This window comes from Meriones unguiculatus, chromosome 11 (assembly GCF_030254825.1).
Source record: "Meriones unguiculatus strain TT.TT164.6M chromosome 11, Bangor_MerUng_6.1, whole genome shotgun sequence".
In the NCBI taxonomy this organism is placed as follows: Eukaryota; Metazoa; Chordata; class Mammalia; order Rodentia; family Muridae; genus Meriones; species Meriones unguiculatus.
In genome coordinates this window covers 100031798-100049603 of record NC_083359.1, presented here as the reverse complement: position 1 = coordinate 100049603, position 17806 = coordinate 100031798, and the positions used below count along the sequence as shown (strand labels likewise).

General features: G+C 45.7%; 1 protein-coding gene and 1 long non-coding RNA gene across 2 annotated transcripts; one reads left to right on the top strand and one right to left on the bottom strand.

Moving 5' to 3' along the window:
- Positions 1-395: 395 nt before the first annotated feature.
- LOC132646411 (uncharacterized) lies at positions 396-5309 on the bottom strand. The gene is made up of 2 exons (XR_009584661.1): positions 1395-5309; positions 396-523 (listed from the first exon to the last, which is right to left on the bottom strand). It is a non-coding gene; the product is annotated as an uncharacterized LOC132646411 (long non-coding RNA).
- A 240-nt stretch (positions 5310-5549) lies between these two features.
- LOC110559911 (histone H3.3A) lies at positions 5550-16012 on the top strand. The gene is made up of 4 exons (XM_021655560.2): positions 5550-5700; positions 7245-7395; positions 8661-8814; positions 15360-16012. The coding sequence occupies exons 2-4, from the start codon at positions 7268-7270 to the stop codon at positions 15486-15488; spliced, it is 411 nt and encodes a 136-aa protein (XP_021511235.1). The 5' UTR covers positions 5550-5700; positions 7245-7267; the 3' UTR covers positions 15489-16012.
- Positions 16013-17806: the final 1794 nt, after the last annotated feature.

Genomic DNA, 17806 nt, shown 5'->3' with positions numbered 1-17806 from the left:
ATTTTGTAGGTTAATAAACAAAGTAACAGGTTTACCTGTTTCTCTTTTTACTTTAATCTGTTAGGCTTAGTGGTAGAGGGTGTCTAGTGTGTGTGGAGCCTTGGGTTTCATTCTCAACACTTCATGGACATGGGACTTCCTTACACCCCTGTATGTGTATGGATTTACTATGAGTCAGGGTGGGGCACACCTATAATCCCAGCACTTGAGGCTGTGAGTTAGAGGCAGACCCACACTTACCCAGTTTATTTAAACTGGGCCAGGCTGATTCCTGGGTCTCCATTTACAGACTTCTGCAGAGTATCTCCAGGCTACTCAATGAGCAATTATTATCCAAGGGTGTGTGAACTGAAAAGAACAGAAGTGAACTGAAGAGAGTAGAAGCCATCAGTCCCTTAATATATACTGAGTTTAATGGAACATAACTGGTGATGATTAGCCCTGGTGAATGATCTCCTATTTTTTCACTTGCGAATGAAGTACACCAGACTCTGCAGGGCCCAGTTTTTCATGCTTGGACATCCTGGGGGAGGAGGGGAGACACATCTTACAACTGACTCCACAGCCAAGTCTTGTATAAGTTGACAGAGACAGTGTGTAAACCACAGGAACCCCTTGTTAAGTTCACAATCCAGAGAAAAGACCACAGCCCAGCTAACACCAGCTGCTAAGTTTCTATGAAGGAAATTAGCATAGAAACTGACAGAGCCTAACACGGGAGTGGGATGAGGAAGACAGAAGTAGCTGAGGAATGACAAGAAGCAGACAAAGAACAGCCAAGAGGACCTCTCTAGGGGACATGCCGATGCCCAGAAAAAGGACCTCCTCCTTTCTTGGGACCAGTGTTCCTAGCTGGGAACAGCCCCATCTGGGGATGCTTCACTGGAGATCAGCCTGAGCAGAGGAGGCTTACTCTACGTCCTTTGGTTGAGAGACAGATGAAGGGCACTTCATTTAATTAACCTCTGAGCCATCTCTCCAGCCCCCTGCCCTACTTCTACGAAGCAGAGATCATAACCCACCATGGCCAAGGAATTGAGGGATACAGAGTGACCGCTTAACACTCTGCAACTTGACCTACATCATTATTTTAAAATATCCTTTAGGGGGGTTGGCGAGATGGCTCAGTGGTTAAGAGCACTGTCTGCTCTTCCAAAGGTCATGAGTTCAATTCCCAGCAACCACATGGTGGCTCACAACCATCTATAATGTGAACTGATTCCCTCTTCTGGCAGGTGTAAATGCAGATAGAACACTCATATAAATAAAATAAATAAATTTAAAAAAATATCCTTTAGGAGCTTGGAGAGATGGTCAATGGATAGGAGCACTAGCTGTCCCGCTGAACTTCCAGTCCACTTCCAGAAGACTCAGGTTTGATTTTCAGTACCTACCTAGTGGCTGACAACCATCTGTAACTCCAGTCCCCTGCAGATCTGATGTCCTCTTCTGGAGTGGGAGGGCACTATACAGACAGTGCAGACATACAAGCAGGCGAAACATCAGCCACATAAAATAAAGGAAAAAACGTGATGTCCTTTAAACACTACAGCTGGTGACTGAGAACGAAGCCCAGTTAGTGGAGTGCTTGGCTGATACACACAGCAGCCCTGGGCTTGAGCCCCAGAACCAAATAAAACTAGGCACGGTGGGTGCACATCTGTAATCCCAGCTCTTGCGAAGCAGAAGCAGGAGGCTCAGAAGTTTAAGACAAACCATCCTTAGCTACATAGCAAGTTTCAGGCCAGCCTGGACTACATGAGATGCTGTCTCAAAAAAGTTTAACTGTATCTAGTTTACAAATGAAAATGTTTTGTTGGGGTATTAGCATTAAATCCCATCCCATCTCAAGATTGCATTTGCTAATAAAGGGAAGACGGAATTGAAGATGTAGCTCAATTGGCAGAATGATTTCTTAGAACAAAGCACTCGGTTTGATCCCTTGGCACCACACAAAACCAAGTGTGGCTGAGGTAACGGCTGCACATGCTTTCAATCCCAGCACCTGGCAGGCAAAGGTAGGTGGATCTCTGGGTTATACAGAGAAACCCTGTCTTGAAAACAACACCAAACAAAACCCCAAGTGTGTTGGCACACTTTTCCCCGCACTTCAGAGAAGCTGCCTGGCCAGCATAAGACCTTGTCTCAGATAAAAATTTCCCAGGAAAGGCAGAGGATGATCTAGGATGTAGTCTGAACTGTGGACTGAGCACTTGAATAGATGACACTATTTTCTGGACAAGAGGAGAAAGTTTTGGAGAAAGGTGAGGGTCTGAGGCCATAGGACACATGATCCATGCTTTTCAATAAAGAGAATCTATAGTTATGATATTCAAAAGGTTCATCAGAGTTGGGTGTGGTAGGTGGCACATGCCAGAGACTTAGGCAAAGAATCAAGAGTTCAAGGCCAGACTGAGATCTGTCGAAACAAAAACAGTGCAGATGGAACACAAGATTGGTCATGGCTCAACAAGCTGGGCATACGGGAGTGTCGCCTACTTTTGTGTATGACTTCCCTGGGAGTAGGTGGGATTTCCTAACGGTTACAGCCAGCAGAAAAGGGGCTCCAAACCAAAGAGGTAGAAGGGATGTGGTGGGGCAACGCTTCAACAGAAGAAACAGGCAAAACTTTCTAGAGTTTATGTTCTTCCTGGCAGGAAACAGACAATAAACAAACGACAGCCTGAAATCAACACCACAAAGAAAATGTTAAGTATTCAGAAACATCTCCAACAGGCAGTATTCTTTGTGCTTGGTGACCAAAAAAGAAGAATATATAGTGACTGACATTCTTTGTTTTTGTACTTTTGATAGAGTCTCCCCATGTGGTCTTGACTGATTTGGAACTCCCTATGTAGCGCAGGCTAGCCTCAAACTCCCAGCCAACCATCTGCATCTGATAAAGGATTGTTGGGATTGGAAGCATGCATCATCAAACCTAGCTTTGGCAAGTCATCCCATCCTTTCATTTATAAGCAAATCTTTTTGTTGTTGTTTTGTTTTCCTATGACAGGGTTTCTCTGTGTAGCCTTGGCTGTCCTGGACTCACTTTGTAGACCAGGTTCGCCTGCCTCTGCCTCCCCAAGTGCTTGGATCACAGGCATGTGCTCGTGCACCTGGCTTATAAGCAAATCTTAATCAGTGGCCATAATTATTCTTTGCTAGGAGAAATATTTTAGCTTAATTTGATCCCCCTCTCCTATTATTATAAACTCCAAATGCTGAAGTCGTAAGTGATCTCCACAAGTGGAGTCTGGCAGCTGGGTGTGGTGGCATGTGCCTTTAATCCCAGCATTTAGGAGGCGGGCAGATCTCTTGAGTCGGAGGGGAGCCTGCTGCTCTACATGTCAGTTCCAGGCTAAGCCAGGAACTACACAGGGAGATCCCCTCTGAAAGAACACAAGAGTAGCCTCTGGGTCCCCTTAAGAATCCTTCTTGGAAAGAAAAGGCTCAAGGCTTTTTTTTTTTTTTTTTTTCCACTAGCAGCTCTCCTACCCTCCATTAACTGGAAACAAAATCTCCATCATTTCCCTTAGCTACAGTCTCTTGACACGCTTAGGGCCCCAAAGCATCCTGTCCCCTGGCCAAGTACAGCTTCCCTGGGTGAGGCAATTCTGAGTGAGAGTGTGGGAGAGAGAGCCTCAACTAGGGCAGGACTTATTACAGGCGCTGTTCACTGTAACATTCCCAGCCATTGCTAACAGGATAACCAGTCATAATCCCAGAAAGAGCTCGTGGACTACCGTCACACAAATCAACCTTACTGCTGCCATGTTACATATGGACTTCAGTTGGTTCGGAGAACCCGCACTCTTCACTAAGTGGTTCATCTGACGCAGTCCATCCCTCAGAAATATTTGCTTAAAGGCAGCAGGAAGTATGGGAAAACCTAGCAAGAATACAAAGAAAGAGAGCACTATCCATGACACGTTAACATTCTTGGAGATAGGATTGACTCAATTGATACGTAACAGCCTTCTTGGATAAATCCAGCAACAAATATTTTAGTTTCCTGAAAACAAAACAAACAAGCAAAAGAAAAAAAAAAAAAAAAAGGCTTCTTGGCTCGGATTATAGGAATTCTTCCCTGCCAGCGCAGTGGAGGCTTCTTTGCATATGTGCTTTCAGGACAGTACTACAGATTGCGTGTGTTCATCACATTAACACTTAACACTCATTAAAAAATAATGAAACGGGAGGCCTGGAGTTTTTCTTTCTCCAGGGTCTGTTCCTCCCTTAAGTGACCTTGGACAAATCCATTTCTTCTCTCCTATCTGATTTCCACATATCTGTTTCAGGATAATGTTTATGACAAAACTGCTTCGAGAGGGCTTCAGATTACATATAGTACTGCCCTTCATCTATGAAATTTATCTCCTTCACTGCCTGGATCTTCTTCAGGACCGAGAGCCTTCACGAAGTTGTGGGAGCCTGGTCAGTACCATCCGGGGATGGTTGAGATGTTTGTGGGTCAGTTAATGAGAACTTGAGCTATGCAGTCTGTTCCCCAAGCTGCTGAGCAGTGGGAAAGCGGGTAACGCAGCAAGCCCTAAAGCGGCTCTTCCTTAGACCTGCCGCGGTCAACCTCTTACAGCTGACAACATTCTAGACGATCGTGTCAACGAGATTTCTCGGCACAGCCATCTTCCAACGGCGAAGCGGCTGACAGGGCCACTCCGGCCGGACCGCCGGCCGGGCCCTAGACAGCTACAGCTGCGTTGCACATTGTTCCGGAGGCTGACAAAAACACAGCCATCTTGCAGCAAGAAGCGCGGCCTAGGGAGAGGGCGAGCCCCGTCGTCCCTCCGCCGGGGCGGCCGCCACCTGCGACGCGGGGGCCGTCTCGGCGCGGCCCGGCCGGCTGCACCTGGCTGCCCCGCCTCTCCAGGATTGGCGTCCGCCACCAGCGTGTCCTCAGGCGACTTGGCCCGACCCTCCGGACGCGCCCGCGCTTGGCGGGAACTGGGCCGCGAGTCTCCCGCCCCGGGCGCGCGGCGAGGTCCGAAAGTGGGCGCGGGACTGTGTGTGTGTGTGTCTCGGGGGGGGGGGTTCTACTTGCCAGCTTCCCGCTTGGGCGCGTTTTCAACTGGGGCGCGGCGACCGCCCGGCCGCGGCCTCCTCCCCGCCCCCGCGCGGGCCGGGAGCCTCGGGGGCGCGCGCGGGGGTGGCGCCCCTCCCCCCCGCAGGCCGGGCGCTGGTCCGCGGCCTGCGCCGCCCTCCCCTCCCCCCGCCTCTCCCCCACCTTCCCCGGTCCAGGCACCCCCAAAGCTGGGCTTCGGGGGCTCGCTGTGGCGCCCGCGCTCGGCGGGGAGGGAGCGCGGAGCCGGGGACAGGCCGGGGCGGGCGGTCTCTCCGCGGGCCCTGCGGCCCCTCGGCGTGTCTTTTGTGTTTGTACACACCGCGAGAGGCGGCGGGAGGAAGGGGCGGGCGGCGCGCGGGGGAGGAGCGAGCACGCGCCAGCGAACGGGCGCGCGGGGGGAGGGGCGGGGCGGGGCGCGCGGGGGTCCGGGGCGGGGCCGAGCCTTCCCTCCATTGTGTGTGATTGGCCGGCGCGCGGCGCGGGGCGGGGCGGCGTGTGTCGGGGACAGCCTCGGTGTCAGCCATCTTTCAATTGTGTTCGCAGCCGTCGCCGCGCCGCCGCCGCTTTCTAACGCCAGCGCCGCCTCTCGCTCGCCGAGCTCCAGCCCAAGGAGAAGGGGGGTAAGTTTCCCCGTCCGCCCGCTCTCCCGGGGCCGGGCCCCGCTCGCCGCCGGCCTCGCAGCGGGCCGCCGAGGGCCCCCGCGGGCCCCCGGGCTCGACCCGCAAACTTTTTGGCGCAGGGACGGAGCCGCGGAGCGAGTTTCCGTCCGGCTCGGGCGGCGGCGGCGGCGGCGGCTCCGCCGTCTCCGCCTCGGCCCAGCGGCGGCCCCGCCGCGGCGCCGAGCCTGCTCGCCCTCCCGCGCCGCGGGCTCCCCTTTCTTCGGTGAAATCGCGCCCGCCGCCCCTCCCCGGGCCCCCAGACCTCCACCCCGTCCCGCGCGAGCCCCTTAACTGCCGCCCGCGGGTCCCGGGCCCCGGTTTTCCGGGCGCTTCCCACCCGGGGCCAAGTCGCTTCTTGCTGCCTCCCCACAGTTGTGGCTGAGCTTCACCATCTTGTCTCTCCTCTCTGGTCACCGACCATATTTTTCCCCCCCGTTTCTCTCTTCCCCATTTTAAAATGGAAGGAGAAAAAACACTTAAGGACCTTTTTTTTTTCTCTCTCTCTCTCTCTTTGCCTTTTTTGGAGAAAAGGAAACTTGATGCATATGAAATGCAGAAAAACAAAAAAAACACAAAAAAAGAACTTTCGCCTTTTGGAGAACGGCACGTGGCAGGGACGGGGTATTCTCGAACGATTTGCTGTTCGTCTGGTCGGGAGGGAATCGGATACGGTTTTTCCGATTGTTTCCATCTTGTGCTGGCCTCGGGGAGCCGAGTCGCTGGCTGCCAGCGTGGGGCGCCGGGAAGGGGGCGGGCAGGTCCGGTACCCCGGCCCCGGGCACCCGGGCGAGGCACAGCCAAAAGTTTACGCGGTGCTGGGTGGGCCGGGCGGCCGCCGTCGGGCGCTGATGGAGCCTGGGTGCGGGGCGGGCGGCTCGCTCGGCCGAGCCCGGGAGGACGGGCTTTGTGGAACGCTCGCGGGCGAGGGCTGTTGTTCTCGTCCTCCCAGACGCCTTTTTTTTTTTTTTTTTTTTTGTCAACATTCGCGTAAAGAAACAAACCTCAGGAATGTTTTCAGATATTTACAGCCATCCAACTGCCAAGCGCGAAGGGGACCCGCCAGCCGGGCGGGGTGGGGGGGCGCCGCCGAAACCTTTTTTCCCTTTTTTTTTTTTAATTTTTTTGGGGGGGCTGTAATTTGACTCGACCTTTTTTCTGTGTTTGCGGCTTCGTTCGCTTGACCTGTCTGTGATCGAATGTTTGCAGGCGTTTCTGATTTCTACTTTAATTAGAGAAATTGGGATCAAAAGCTATGCGGGGGTGTTCCTCGCTGGTTCTGGCCGTTTGTCGCTTGGAATTGGCATCATGACTATCGATGCTGACAATTTTCTAGTTTAAGTCATATTTGGGTAGTAGACGTAATCCGCACCCTTCCAAATTAATTATATAACAGCTTTTTTCCCTCTGTACTAATTAATTTCCAGGCTAGGGGGTTCTGGCAGGAAAATGTGTCTGTTTTAGTTGGATATGATGGGATTTTTTTGTTTGTTTTTAAACACTGGCAGGTAAGTAAGGAGGTGCCCTTACCATGGCTCGTACAAAGCAGACTGCCCGCAAATCCACCGGTGGTAAAGCACCCAGGAAACAACTGGCTACAAAAGCCGCTCGCAAGAGTGCGCCCTCCACTGGAGGGGTGAAGAAACCTCATCGTTACAGGTATTTATAAGAGGAAGGGATGGGACAGTATCTAAATAGTGTGTCCCGTCATTTAATGGGAAGATGGGCAACAGTCGGACTTTCTGTTTTAGGGAAAAGATGTTTCTCCCTTTTGGATATTTACCACTGCTTGAATATATATACATATGTTCGTTTGTGAATATATGTAACTTAGTATCAGGTTTGATAGCTAGCATTTAAGGTTAAAGCAGTAATCTGATCTAAAAGCCTAAAGGGACACAGTATTCATGATATAGGGTATAGGGTGTGTGAGCATTTTAGCTAGCCATTAAAATTATATATAGGTGTGTATACATATGGATATGTATATGATATATATGCACACACACACACTTTTTTTTTTAGGTTGCTCCTCCTCACTTGTGGTAAGGTGAGACTTCTGGTAGGGAGACTAGTAAGGTCCACATTGATCGTAATTACTTGGTGTTTTGTTGTTGTTTTAGCCCCCCCCTTGCCTCCTTTAATTTTGGTGTAAGCGGTGTTGTTAAAGACATCTGCCATTAGAGGGCGCACGTTGCCCAAATGTACATCGATTTTACAGTGAAAAGCTCAGAGTAGAAGAAATGTCAGAATTAGGGGTAAAATTTTGTAGGCAGTGACTTAATTAAAATTTTTCTTTCTTAAGGAAATTTTGCAAACGAGTTTTCAATTTTAATTATGATTTATGCTAGAATACTGGGAGATCCAATACAACTGTTTCAAGTGAATCATGAGTTATGTAAGTCTTTTAGGGCTTTAACATTTAAGGCACAGATTGGTCAGTAGAAGGTGGCACCAAACTCAGAAGAGTCTAAGCAATCTTTATTGCCAGCCTAATAACTAAGATGTTCCCAAGTTTTGTGTTTTTAAAGACAGGGCTCACATAGCCCAGGCTTGCCCAGGACTCAGGGTAGAGGAGGCTGGTGCAGAGCTTCCTGCCTCTGCCCCGAGTCCTGGTATAAGCATAGAGAACCACACTCAGCTCAGAGTTACAATTCTCGGCTCAGACTGATGATTTATGTGTGCCTGGAAGTAAGAATGAATATAGGGCTTTGATAAGCTGCCGTTTCGTGCTTTGTGATTTTAAAGGTGGTCTTTCTCTTAACAGAATTGAATATTCAGGTCATAAAACTGATCTGTGAAATTCGGTGCTGAAGAATAGTTGAGTGGTTCATTTTTTGAAAATTACTGCATTTCTTTAAAGCTGACCACTTTTTGTGTCATGTAGATTCAGTAACAACTTCTTTAATATTAACCTTTTTAAGGCCTGGTACTGTGGCACTCCGTGAAATCAGACGCTATCAGAAGTCCACTGAACTTCTCATTCGCAAGCTCCCCTTCCAGCGTCTGGTGCGAGAAATTGCTCAGGACTTCAAAACAGATCTGCGCTTCCAGAGTGCAGCTATTGGTGCTTTGCAGGTAATTTGGTGGGGAAGACCCTTGATTTTGTTCATGTTGCATACCAAGAGCAATTTCACATCTTCCGTGTAACTGTCTGTAAGGTATATGATGAGATCTAAAGGTTAAATGGTTCAAGGTAGCTCGACGGTGGTGGTACATGCCTTTAATCCTGATGCAGCTAAGCTAGTCTCTTGAGTTCAAGGATAGCCAGGGGTGCACACAGAAACCATGTCTAGGAAACCTAAATAAATGGTTCAAGGTCATGTACATTAAAGCCTAATGTAATTGCGCCATTTATTTATTTATTTATGTTTAGCGTTGTGTTGGAAACAGTGCCTAAAACTCTGGCTTGGATTATGGATGTTACAGGACAGTGATAGAACTGGAGGTTTGTGTGTGGTTGTTTTCAAACAACAGTGGTGAACTGTTCTGGTAGTACAAAAGCAATTAAGGATGTAGTTTAATATCTAGATAGAATAGGCAGTATTCAAGAATTACGTGTTAGAGTGTTGGTTATGGTAGGACTGCCAGGAAGGAAAAAAGGTGCTTAAAGCTAAGTGGATCTAAAGGAACAAGGACTTGGATACTTGACACTTCCCACTTGCCAGAGGGAACTACAGAGTTCTTACAAACAGGGAGCTTAGTGTGAGTTTAATCTTAGTGCTAATGTTGGGAACAGTGTTCTAGAAGTTGTGCATGAAATACTACTATAACTTTGGACAAGGTTAAAGTGGGAGAACAACGCAAAAAGACCTGACAAATACATAGGTATAGCCTGTGTCTCAATAGGTAAGACTACCAGCACCATCAGAAAGCACGGAAGGTAAAAGTGTAGACTGCTAGGCACTACTGCATGTCACCATTGGAGGGTGTTCGGGTTGCTGTTGCTGTGCTTTGCCGTTGCTTTATATATGAGAAAGATTTGATAGGTGGATTCTCCTCTGACATATAATTGGTGGAGCTGTTTCCATGGTTTGGCTAAACTTCATTTGATTGGTGAATTCCAAGAATAGGCATCCATTAAATTCACAGTGGCTTGAAATTACTGAAATTTCAACTCCCCAGATCTTCACGTAACATTCCTTAGATTTTGTGCTTTTCTGTTTTAATAACTGCTAATCAATTCCTGTGAATAAATTGCACTTACTAGGATTCCCAAGATGAGCTACTAATTACTGATGAGTTTGCTAATTGCTGCGCGTAGGTTGTGCTTAACATCTCCGCATACTTGGAAGTCCAGCATTTCTTTTTTCAGGCCTACATGCTAGTAACAAAGCTTTGTCAACTGAAATTTCTGAACATTTGGTTGAAGAACTTTTCATGTCATTCATGTGTAAATGGCCGTTGTTGCTATTTAGTTACATAGTTACCAGTAAGTATGATTTTCAGTAAAATGTGCACATCTTTTTTTTTAGTGTCTTCCGATTTTTCAGTGAGTGAGTTTTTACATTTGTTCTCAAGTAGTTAAGGATGACCTTGAACTCATGATTTTCCTGCATCCACCTGGGGTTTATAGGCATGTTCCACCATACCTGGGGTCCAATCCAGAGTCCTGTACATACTAGGCAAGCTTGCTCTCGCTCTCTCTCTCTTTCTCTCTTTCCTATCTATCTATCTATCTATCTCTTTATTTTGAGATGGGGTTTTTCTGGGAAGCCCTGGTTGTCCTGAAACTCTGTGGTCCAAGCTGTCCTTTACTCAGCCACCTGCTTTTGTCTCCGCTGCCTGGCCAGGCAAGCTCTCTTAACCAGCTAAGACCATAGTTCTGAAAAGAGCAATCTTGCTGGGAGTAGTGGCATGTGCCTTTAATCCAGCACACAGGCCTCCGGGGCTACCTACAGTGAGACCCTTTTGTCTTACAGCTAAAGGCCACAGTGCTCTTCCCTAGAGGTTTTTTCTTGTGTTTGTGAGACTACAGGTTAGTTGCAAGGGCATAAGTGTTAGAGATGCTGCCTGCTAGTCCTGTCCTTGCCTGCATGTGTAAGACTCTAGGTTTAGTCCCTAGGACCCCAGACAAAAAAAGATAGTTGTCTATCTGCTGGTGGAAGCAGGACATAGAATCAGATGTGGTAGGATCCAAATAGTGCTTTCATCTGTCGTGACTCAGAGTCTTTGTAATTCCAGCATGTGTGAGCCTGAGGCAGGGGTGTTGATCCAAGTTCAAAACCAGTCTGGGCTACACAGTGAGACCTAGTCTCTTAAAAACAAGTGTTGTGTTTGTTTGTTTGTTTGTTTGTTTGTTTTTTGCTTTAGAATTAGATTTAAGCTATATGTGATAGGGCATGCCAGTCCATAGTGCCAACACTCAGGAATGGTGGAGTAGTGGCAGGAGGGTTGTTAGTCACCATCAGTCTGGACTACATAGCTAGTTTAAAACTAACCTGGAATACATAGTGTGAAGGTGTCTTTTAAAAAGAAGGCAGATTGGCAGAGGGGATGCATGTCTTTAATCCCAGCATTTGGGAGATAGAAGCAGGCTTATCTCTTGAGTTTTAGGACAGCCAGGGCTACACAGAGAAACCTTGTTTCAATACACAAAAATATAGGTACTGATGCACTGCTGTTTTCCATCTCCCAGCAGCTCACAACGACCTGTAACTCTAGTTCCAGGGGATCTAACACCCTCTTGAAGCCTCTGGGGCACTGGCATGAATGCATGGATGTATTGCACATATAGACAAGCACATACCCACACATCATAAATTAATCTTTTTTAAGTACATAGTTAACTTTTTAAAATTGGATTTTTGTCGCCTATCTATACATTCCAAGAGCCCCAAAGGATCCCTAAAACTGGATGATTTCAGTATGTGCTTATATTACCGGGCGCTTTTTTCCTCACAGTTGAAAGTAAACAGTGATTTATCACTTAGACATAGTGACAGATAGTGACAGACTATGCTAGTAAAGGAGGTGGGGCAGCTGCAACAGTAATCTATAGAGCTTGAGTTTAGGGTCCCCTGCCTTGCGCCCTGGGTAAGTACTCTACAGTAAACACACTCCCCTCGTTTGTTTATTGAGGGGTTTTGTTTTGTTTTTTACACGGAATCTGGCTGTTTCTTGGGTTTACAGATTATGCTGTCCTTGAGCTCAGGGCTAAGAGGTAGACCTTATCTTGATCATGTAGTTCTCTTGCCTCTACCTTCCTGAGTAGTTAGCTTGGATTGCTGACCTGTGCCGAGTCCTGGCACACTGTGCTGTTAGTAAGTTTAAAATACATAGAATGTGTCAGGTATGGTTAGGGAGGCCGGGGTGGGACTTTAAGACCATCCTGGGTAGAGTGAAACCTAGCCTCAAAAAAATGTTCATGAAATGTTACATGAGCATTTTCCACTTAATATGTCCAGGTCATGGTTGTTAGTAAAGGAAACTGTAGGTTGAGAGTTGTGGAGATGATTGCAACTAAAAGAGAAGGGATATAAACATAGTTCACCGAGGTAGAGAGATTGGGATAATTGGGAATTGGCCAATGTAATGCTTAGCTTTTTACCGTAAATGTCAGGAAGCTTGAACTAAAATAATGTTTTTATATTAAGGATGGACAGAGGAGTTGGGCCATAAATTTATTCAAACGTTACAAATTTGCATTTAGTTATTGGATGATTTTTTTCTTGTACCATTTCCAAATTGTAGTGCTGGAGTTATGAATTAGACAGGATTTATCTATCTATAGACAGGATCTTACTGTGTAGATCCAAACTGGCCTCAAACTCAGATCCCCTGCCTATATGTTCTGAGTGCTGGGGTTAATGAAGTGAGCTCCACCATGCTGGGCTTTCTTTACAGTTTTAATGTTAAAGGGACTTAGGAGCATTTGGTAATAGAATTGAGAATGTATCTGTATTGTCATCCAGACCTTGAGCTCTATTATCTTCCAGAGAACACAACTCTTAGAAGCAAATGGTCTTGGAAACATGGCACCTATTGATTTCCTAGAAGCATAGTCCTAATGCTGAGTAAAGCAAATGATTTCTTACTGAGGAACTTGAGGAGGTGTTTACATTGTAAACTGAGAACAGGCCACAGTATATCGTACTTAGCATGTTTTTATTATTTTTATATTTGTGTGGTATACATGTACACGTGAAAGTAAGGTCGGCTTGGAGGACCTGATTCTCCACCATGTACTTCCTAGGAATCAGATTCAGGTTGTCAGGTGTGACAAGCAACTGCCCATTGGACCGGCTCATCAACTCACTTTCTAAGCTTGTTTAACCACTTCTAGATTATCCCCAGAGTGAGTCCCTGAGTAGTAAAGGTTTTGTCTTTGGAATGGGTGAGATACAGGTGAGGAGTGGCATAGAAAGGATTTGTGGGGATTATGGGTTCTGCCATGTGCTGGGAATCATTTGTTGAAGAACAGATTTTTGTTACTATTTTTGAGGCAGGGTCTTGCTAAGTTGTGTAGGCTTAACGTTGAGCTTATGATCTCTCTCCAGAGTAGGTAGAGTCCTAAAGACTACTAGGCCAGCTGGAGATTTAATTTAGGGTTAAATGTAAAAGCGAACTAGGAAACACTGAACATCTCCATGGAAAGAAAGTATTACATGGAATGGCATCTCTTACCGAATTATCTGAAGGATATTAAAGGCTAATTGGGAAAGGAGGGCCAATGTGAATGCCAAGAAACTGGAATAGAACTTCACTAGGAAGAACATGGGAGCACTGTTACTTTTTCCTTTATGGAATAGTTTTGGGATAGAACTTAAGGATAAGATAGGAAAGACTCACAAACAGGAATAGAAAATTTTGCACAAGGCAGGTTTTTTTCTCCTCCAGACAGAGATTCTCTGAGTAGCCTTGGCTGTCCTAGACTCAACTTTATAGACCAGGCTGGCCTCTAACTCACAGAGAACTACCTGCCATTGCCTCCTGAGTGCTGCCATTACAGGAGTAGACCACTGAGCCCTGCTTGCACGTGAAAGTAAGGTCGGCTTGGAGGACCTGATTCTCCACCATGTACTTCCTAGGAATCAGATTCAGGTTGTCAGGTGTGACAAGCAACTGCCCATTGGGCCGGCTCAAACTCAGATTTTCATAGAGAGGTACTAAAGGATTCTTTAAAGGATGAAGGTAGGACCTGGAGAGCTTGGTTAAGTGCTTGTCATGAAGACACCCATGTGAAAAGCTGTCTATTGTGGTTGGTGCTTGTAAATACTGACACTGAAGAGGTGGGAACAGGGCTCAGTGGTCAGCCTGCCTAGCCAGATAAACTAGTCTAGATCCCAGTGACAGAGCCTATCTCAAAAAACTAGGTTGAGACTGGGAAGATGGATCAGTCATTAAAGTGCTTACCATACAAGCATAAGGACCTAGGTTCAAATCCCTAGTATGCACACAAAAGCCATACTGTCTGTAATCCCAGTCCCAGGGAATCAGATAGGCAGATCCTTGGAACTTGCTGGCTTGCTGAAGTGTAGGTCTCCAGTTTCAGTAACAGACCCTGTCCCCCAAAAATAATGTGAGCAATTGACAATGGTACCAACATTTGTCTCTGGCTTCTGTGTATACAACAGTGAGTGCCTGCCCGCTCCAGTCGAGGAGGGCCAACTCCGAATACAGCTTCAGTGGTCGAGCACGTACTTAGCATGCAGAGAGCCCTCTTCAGCTCCTAGCACACTGAGTTTTGTTTTTGAAACTTGTCCGTATTGTGTGTATTATATATGTTGGGCCATACTCTCAGGCCGCCTCTGTTAGTGTTTTTTAAAAGCAGATCTGAGTTGTGTGAAGGATTAGTGAAAGGGCTTGCCAGTAGACTACGTTGTACTCCCGACTCCTATCCTAGGAACCTAGAAACATCTTTAGGAATGAAGCCATTTATATGTGTATGTATGCACACACACAGTGGGACATATGGGAAGGTCAGAGGACAACCTGCAGGAGTTGGTTGTCTGCTTCCATCAAGTAGATCCCAGAGGACAGATAACACTAGCATTTGTGAGTTGCAGGCAGGAAGAATTACTTAGGTACTGGACTAGCCTGGCCTTACACAACAAGTACAGTGCCAGGTGGACTCCACAGAAGACTGAACTGTCTCAGGAACACCATTACCACCAAAACAGGTGGTAATGGTGTTTTAAAGCTAGGAGCTGTAAGATGTGTAAGTTTTGGGGGGTAGGATGAATGAGAAAATGTCTGAAGACTCTTTCTAAGGGAACAAATTCTGTTAAACATTAAAGATTCGGAAGAAAGCACTTTGGATGGAGCTGGTTATGTGGATCAAAGTAAATAAACCCATCTGTGTTACATTTTGGGACTCTTAAGTACTCTTGTAGAACTGAAAAAAAAAGAGGACAAGGCACAAGGTCCTGAGCTCGATCCTTAGCGCTCCAGTAGATGACAGACCTGTTGTCCACATTGCGGCTGCCGTGGTGTCAGCCATTGGAGGGTACTGGGCTGGCTTAAGCACTGGGTTGGGTATGATTCCCTTTGTAACAATAGAAAAATTGTGTAGTGTGAACATTTGGTAAATGTAGATAAAAGTTTTTAAAGGGTTTTAATGTTATGTAATTGTATAACTTGAAAACAGTGCAGTTAGTAATTTTTCTTTATTATTGTTGCAGGAGGCAAGTGAGGCCTATCTGGTTGGCCTTTTTGAAGATACCAACCTGTGTGCTATCCATGCCAAACGTGTAACAATTATGCCAAAAGATATCCAGCTAGCACGCCGCATACGCGGAGAGCGTGCTTAAGAGTCCACTATGAGGGGAAACATTTCATTCTCAAAAAAAAAAAAAAATTTTTTTTTTCCTCTTCTTCCTGTTATCAGTAGTTCTGAATGTTAGATATTTTTTCCATGGGGTCAAAAGGTACCTAAGTATATGATTGCGAGTGGAAAAATAGGGGACAGAAATCAGGTATTGGCAGTTTTTCCATTTTCATTTGTGTGTGAATTTTTAATATAAATGCAAGATGTAAAGCATTAATGCAAGCAAAATGTTTCAGTGAACACATTTCAACAGTTCAACTTTATAACAATTATAAATAAACCTGTTAAAATTTTCTGGACAATGCCAGCATTTGGATTTTTTTAAAATGAGTAAATTTCTTATTGACGGCAACTACATGGTGTTTGTAGCATTTTTATCATGCAGTAGATGCCATCCATTCACTGTACTTTTCTAACTGAGTTGTCCTCATGCAAGTACATGTTTTTAATGTTGTCTGTCTTCTGTGCTGGTCCTGTAAGTTTGCTATTAAAACACATTAAACTATACCTGCTTTTGGTCTTTATTATTAACCTTACAGATACAAATTTAATATCCAGTGCTTTAATCTATCACTTTATACCTGACATGATACTTGAGAGGCACAGGAGAAGGAAGATTGGTGTGGAAAGGAACAAGCTGATAGCTTAACTTTTAAGTTTGACAATCAATTCTATCAAGGCGGTCACCTGGAAATATTTGAATCTTTAAAGAACCAGAGTACAATCATAGACATACTATTAAACATTTAGTGGTAACAAGCAAAAAATGTGAAAATCTAGAATCCAGGTTTGCAGGGCTTGCTGTTTTAAAGTGCTACATATTAACTGGTTATTCGGTTGCCGGTATTTCCGTTTGCGGCATGTTCAATGTGAAATGTGTGGTGATGGGTACTAATGAAGTTAGTTGTGAGATTGAAGGACATGATATATTAGCTAATCATTGGGCAGACGACAGACTGGAGTCAATAAGGGCTATTTGTTTGACGGGTTTTTTGTTTGGTTTTGGTGTTTTTTGTTTTTTTAGCAGAAAGATTATAGGTGCTTAATAAAAATTGCTGGGGCCAGGTACAGTAATGCATGCCTTTTTTTAATTCCAGCATTTGGGAGGCAGAGGCAGGTGGATCTCTGAATTCAAGACCAACCTGATCAAGCAGGTTCCAGGCCAGCCACAGCCACAAAGCTATTGCAAAAACTAAAAAATAAATTAAAAAAAAAAAATTGGGGCATGTAGCTCATTAAAAAGCTTGCCCATCATAGAAGAATCCTTGGTTTCGATCCCCAACAATGCACAGGCTGGTGGCTCATCCTGGTAATCCCAACACTCGGCCACTCATGGGCGCAGGAGGATCAGGAGTTTGAACTTAAGACTATTGGTACGTGTCTTTCTGTTTTTGTTTTAAATACAGGATCGTGCTGTGTGTAGCACTGAAACAGCAGTATGCTACAGGCAAGACTTGTTTAGATGACTCAAAAGCATTTCTTCATGTTTCTTTGAGGCTGCTTCTCATAGCTGGTTGCATTTCAGAGCATGACCTTGAGCGATCCTTCTGTTTCCCAAGTGTGGGAATATAGTCTCCCTCCCTATTAACATCTCTGGTGGATTTTAACTGTGTAGCCAGGTTGGCCTTGAGTTGATAATTTCCTCTTATCCTCCCTGGTGCTACCATTCCTGATCTGTTCCTCCCCGATAGTTTTGCACTGGAGCCCAGAACACTGAGCTTGCAAAGCCTATTACTTAGCACTGTGGCACCTCCCCGCCCAGAACCAGTTTACAGTGCAATATACTATGAGTTCCTGGACTTAGTCTTTTTAACTTAGATTTTAGGGAACCAAAAGTACCAGTGTGCTTTGTTTTATTTTTTGTTTTCTTTCCCTATAAAATGACATTTGAATCTTTAGCACTTTGCTCATTGTCCATGTACAGTACTCTATAGGTTGAACTTTACCATAAGTAAGTACTATGTAAGTGAACTTGGCAGTCAATGTACATAAATGTCTGAACCTGTCTCAGGATAATGTGTATTAGTATTTACCTTGTTTCTTATATAATCCTATAAAATGGATAATTTGTTCCTGTTTACAAACAAAGCAATGGAGTTTGGAGAGAAAATAAAACACACATAAAGCAAAGCATGTTGGCACACACCTATCATCTCAGCATTTGGAGGATGGACACAAGAGGATCAGGAGTTCAAAGCCAACCCAGTGAGTTTGAGACCAGGCTCTGCTTTTTATCAACAGGGTCTTGCTGTGTAGCCCTGGCTGTCCTGGAACTCACAAACTCAGATCTGCCTGTCTCTG

Bases quoted from the DNA above. Each gene is read 5' to 3' on its own strand.
- LOC110559911 (XM_021655560.2), top strand. From the start codon at position 7,268: ATGGCTCGTACAAAGCAGACTGCCCGCAAATCCACCGGTGGTAAAGCA. The intron at 7,396-8,660 runs GTATTTATAAGA...AACCTTTTTAAG, and splicing joins AAGAAACCTCATCGTTACAG to GCCTGGTACTGTGGCACTCC. The intron at 8,815-15,359 runs GTAATTTGGTGG...TTATTGTTGCAG, and splicing joins CAGCTATTGGTGCTTTGCAG to GAGGCAAGTGAGGCCTATCT.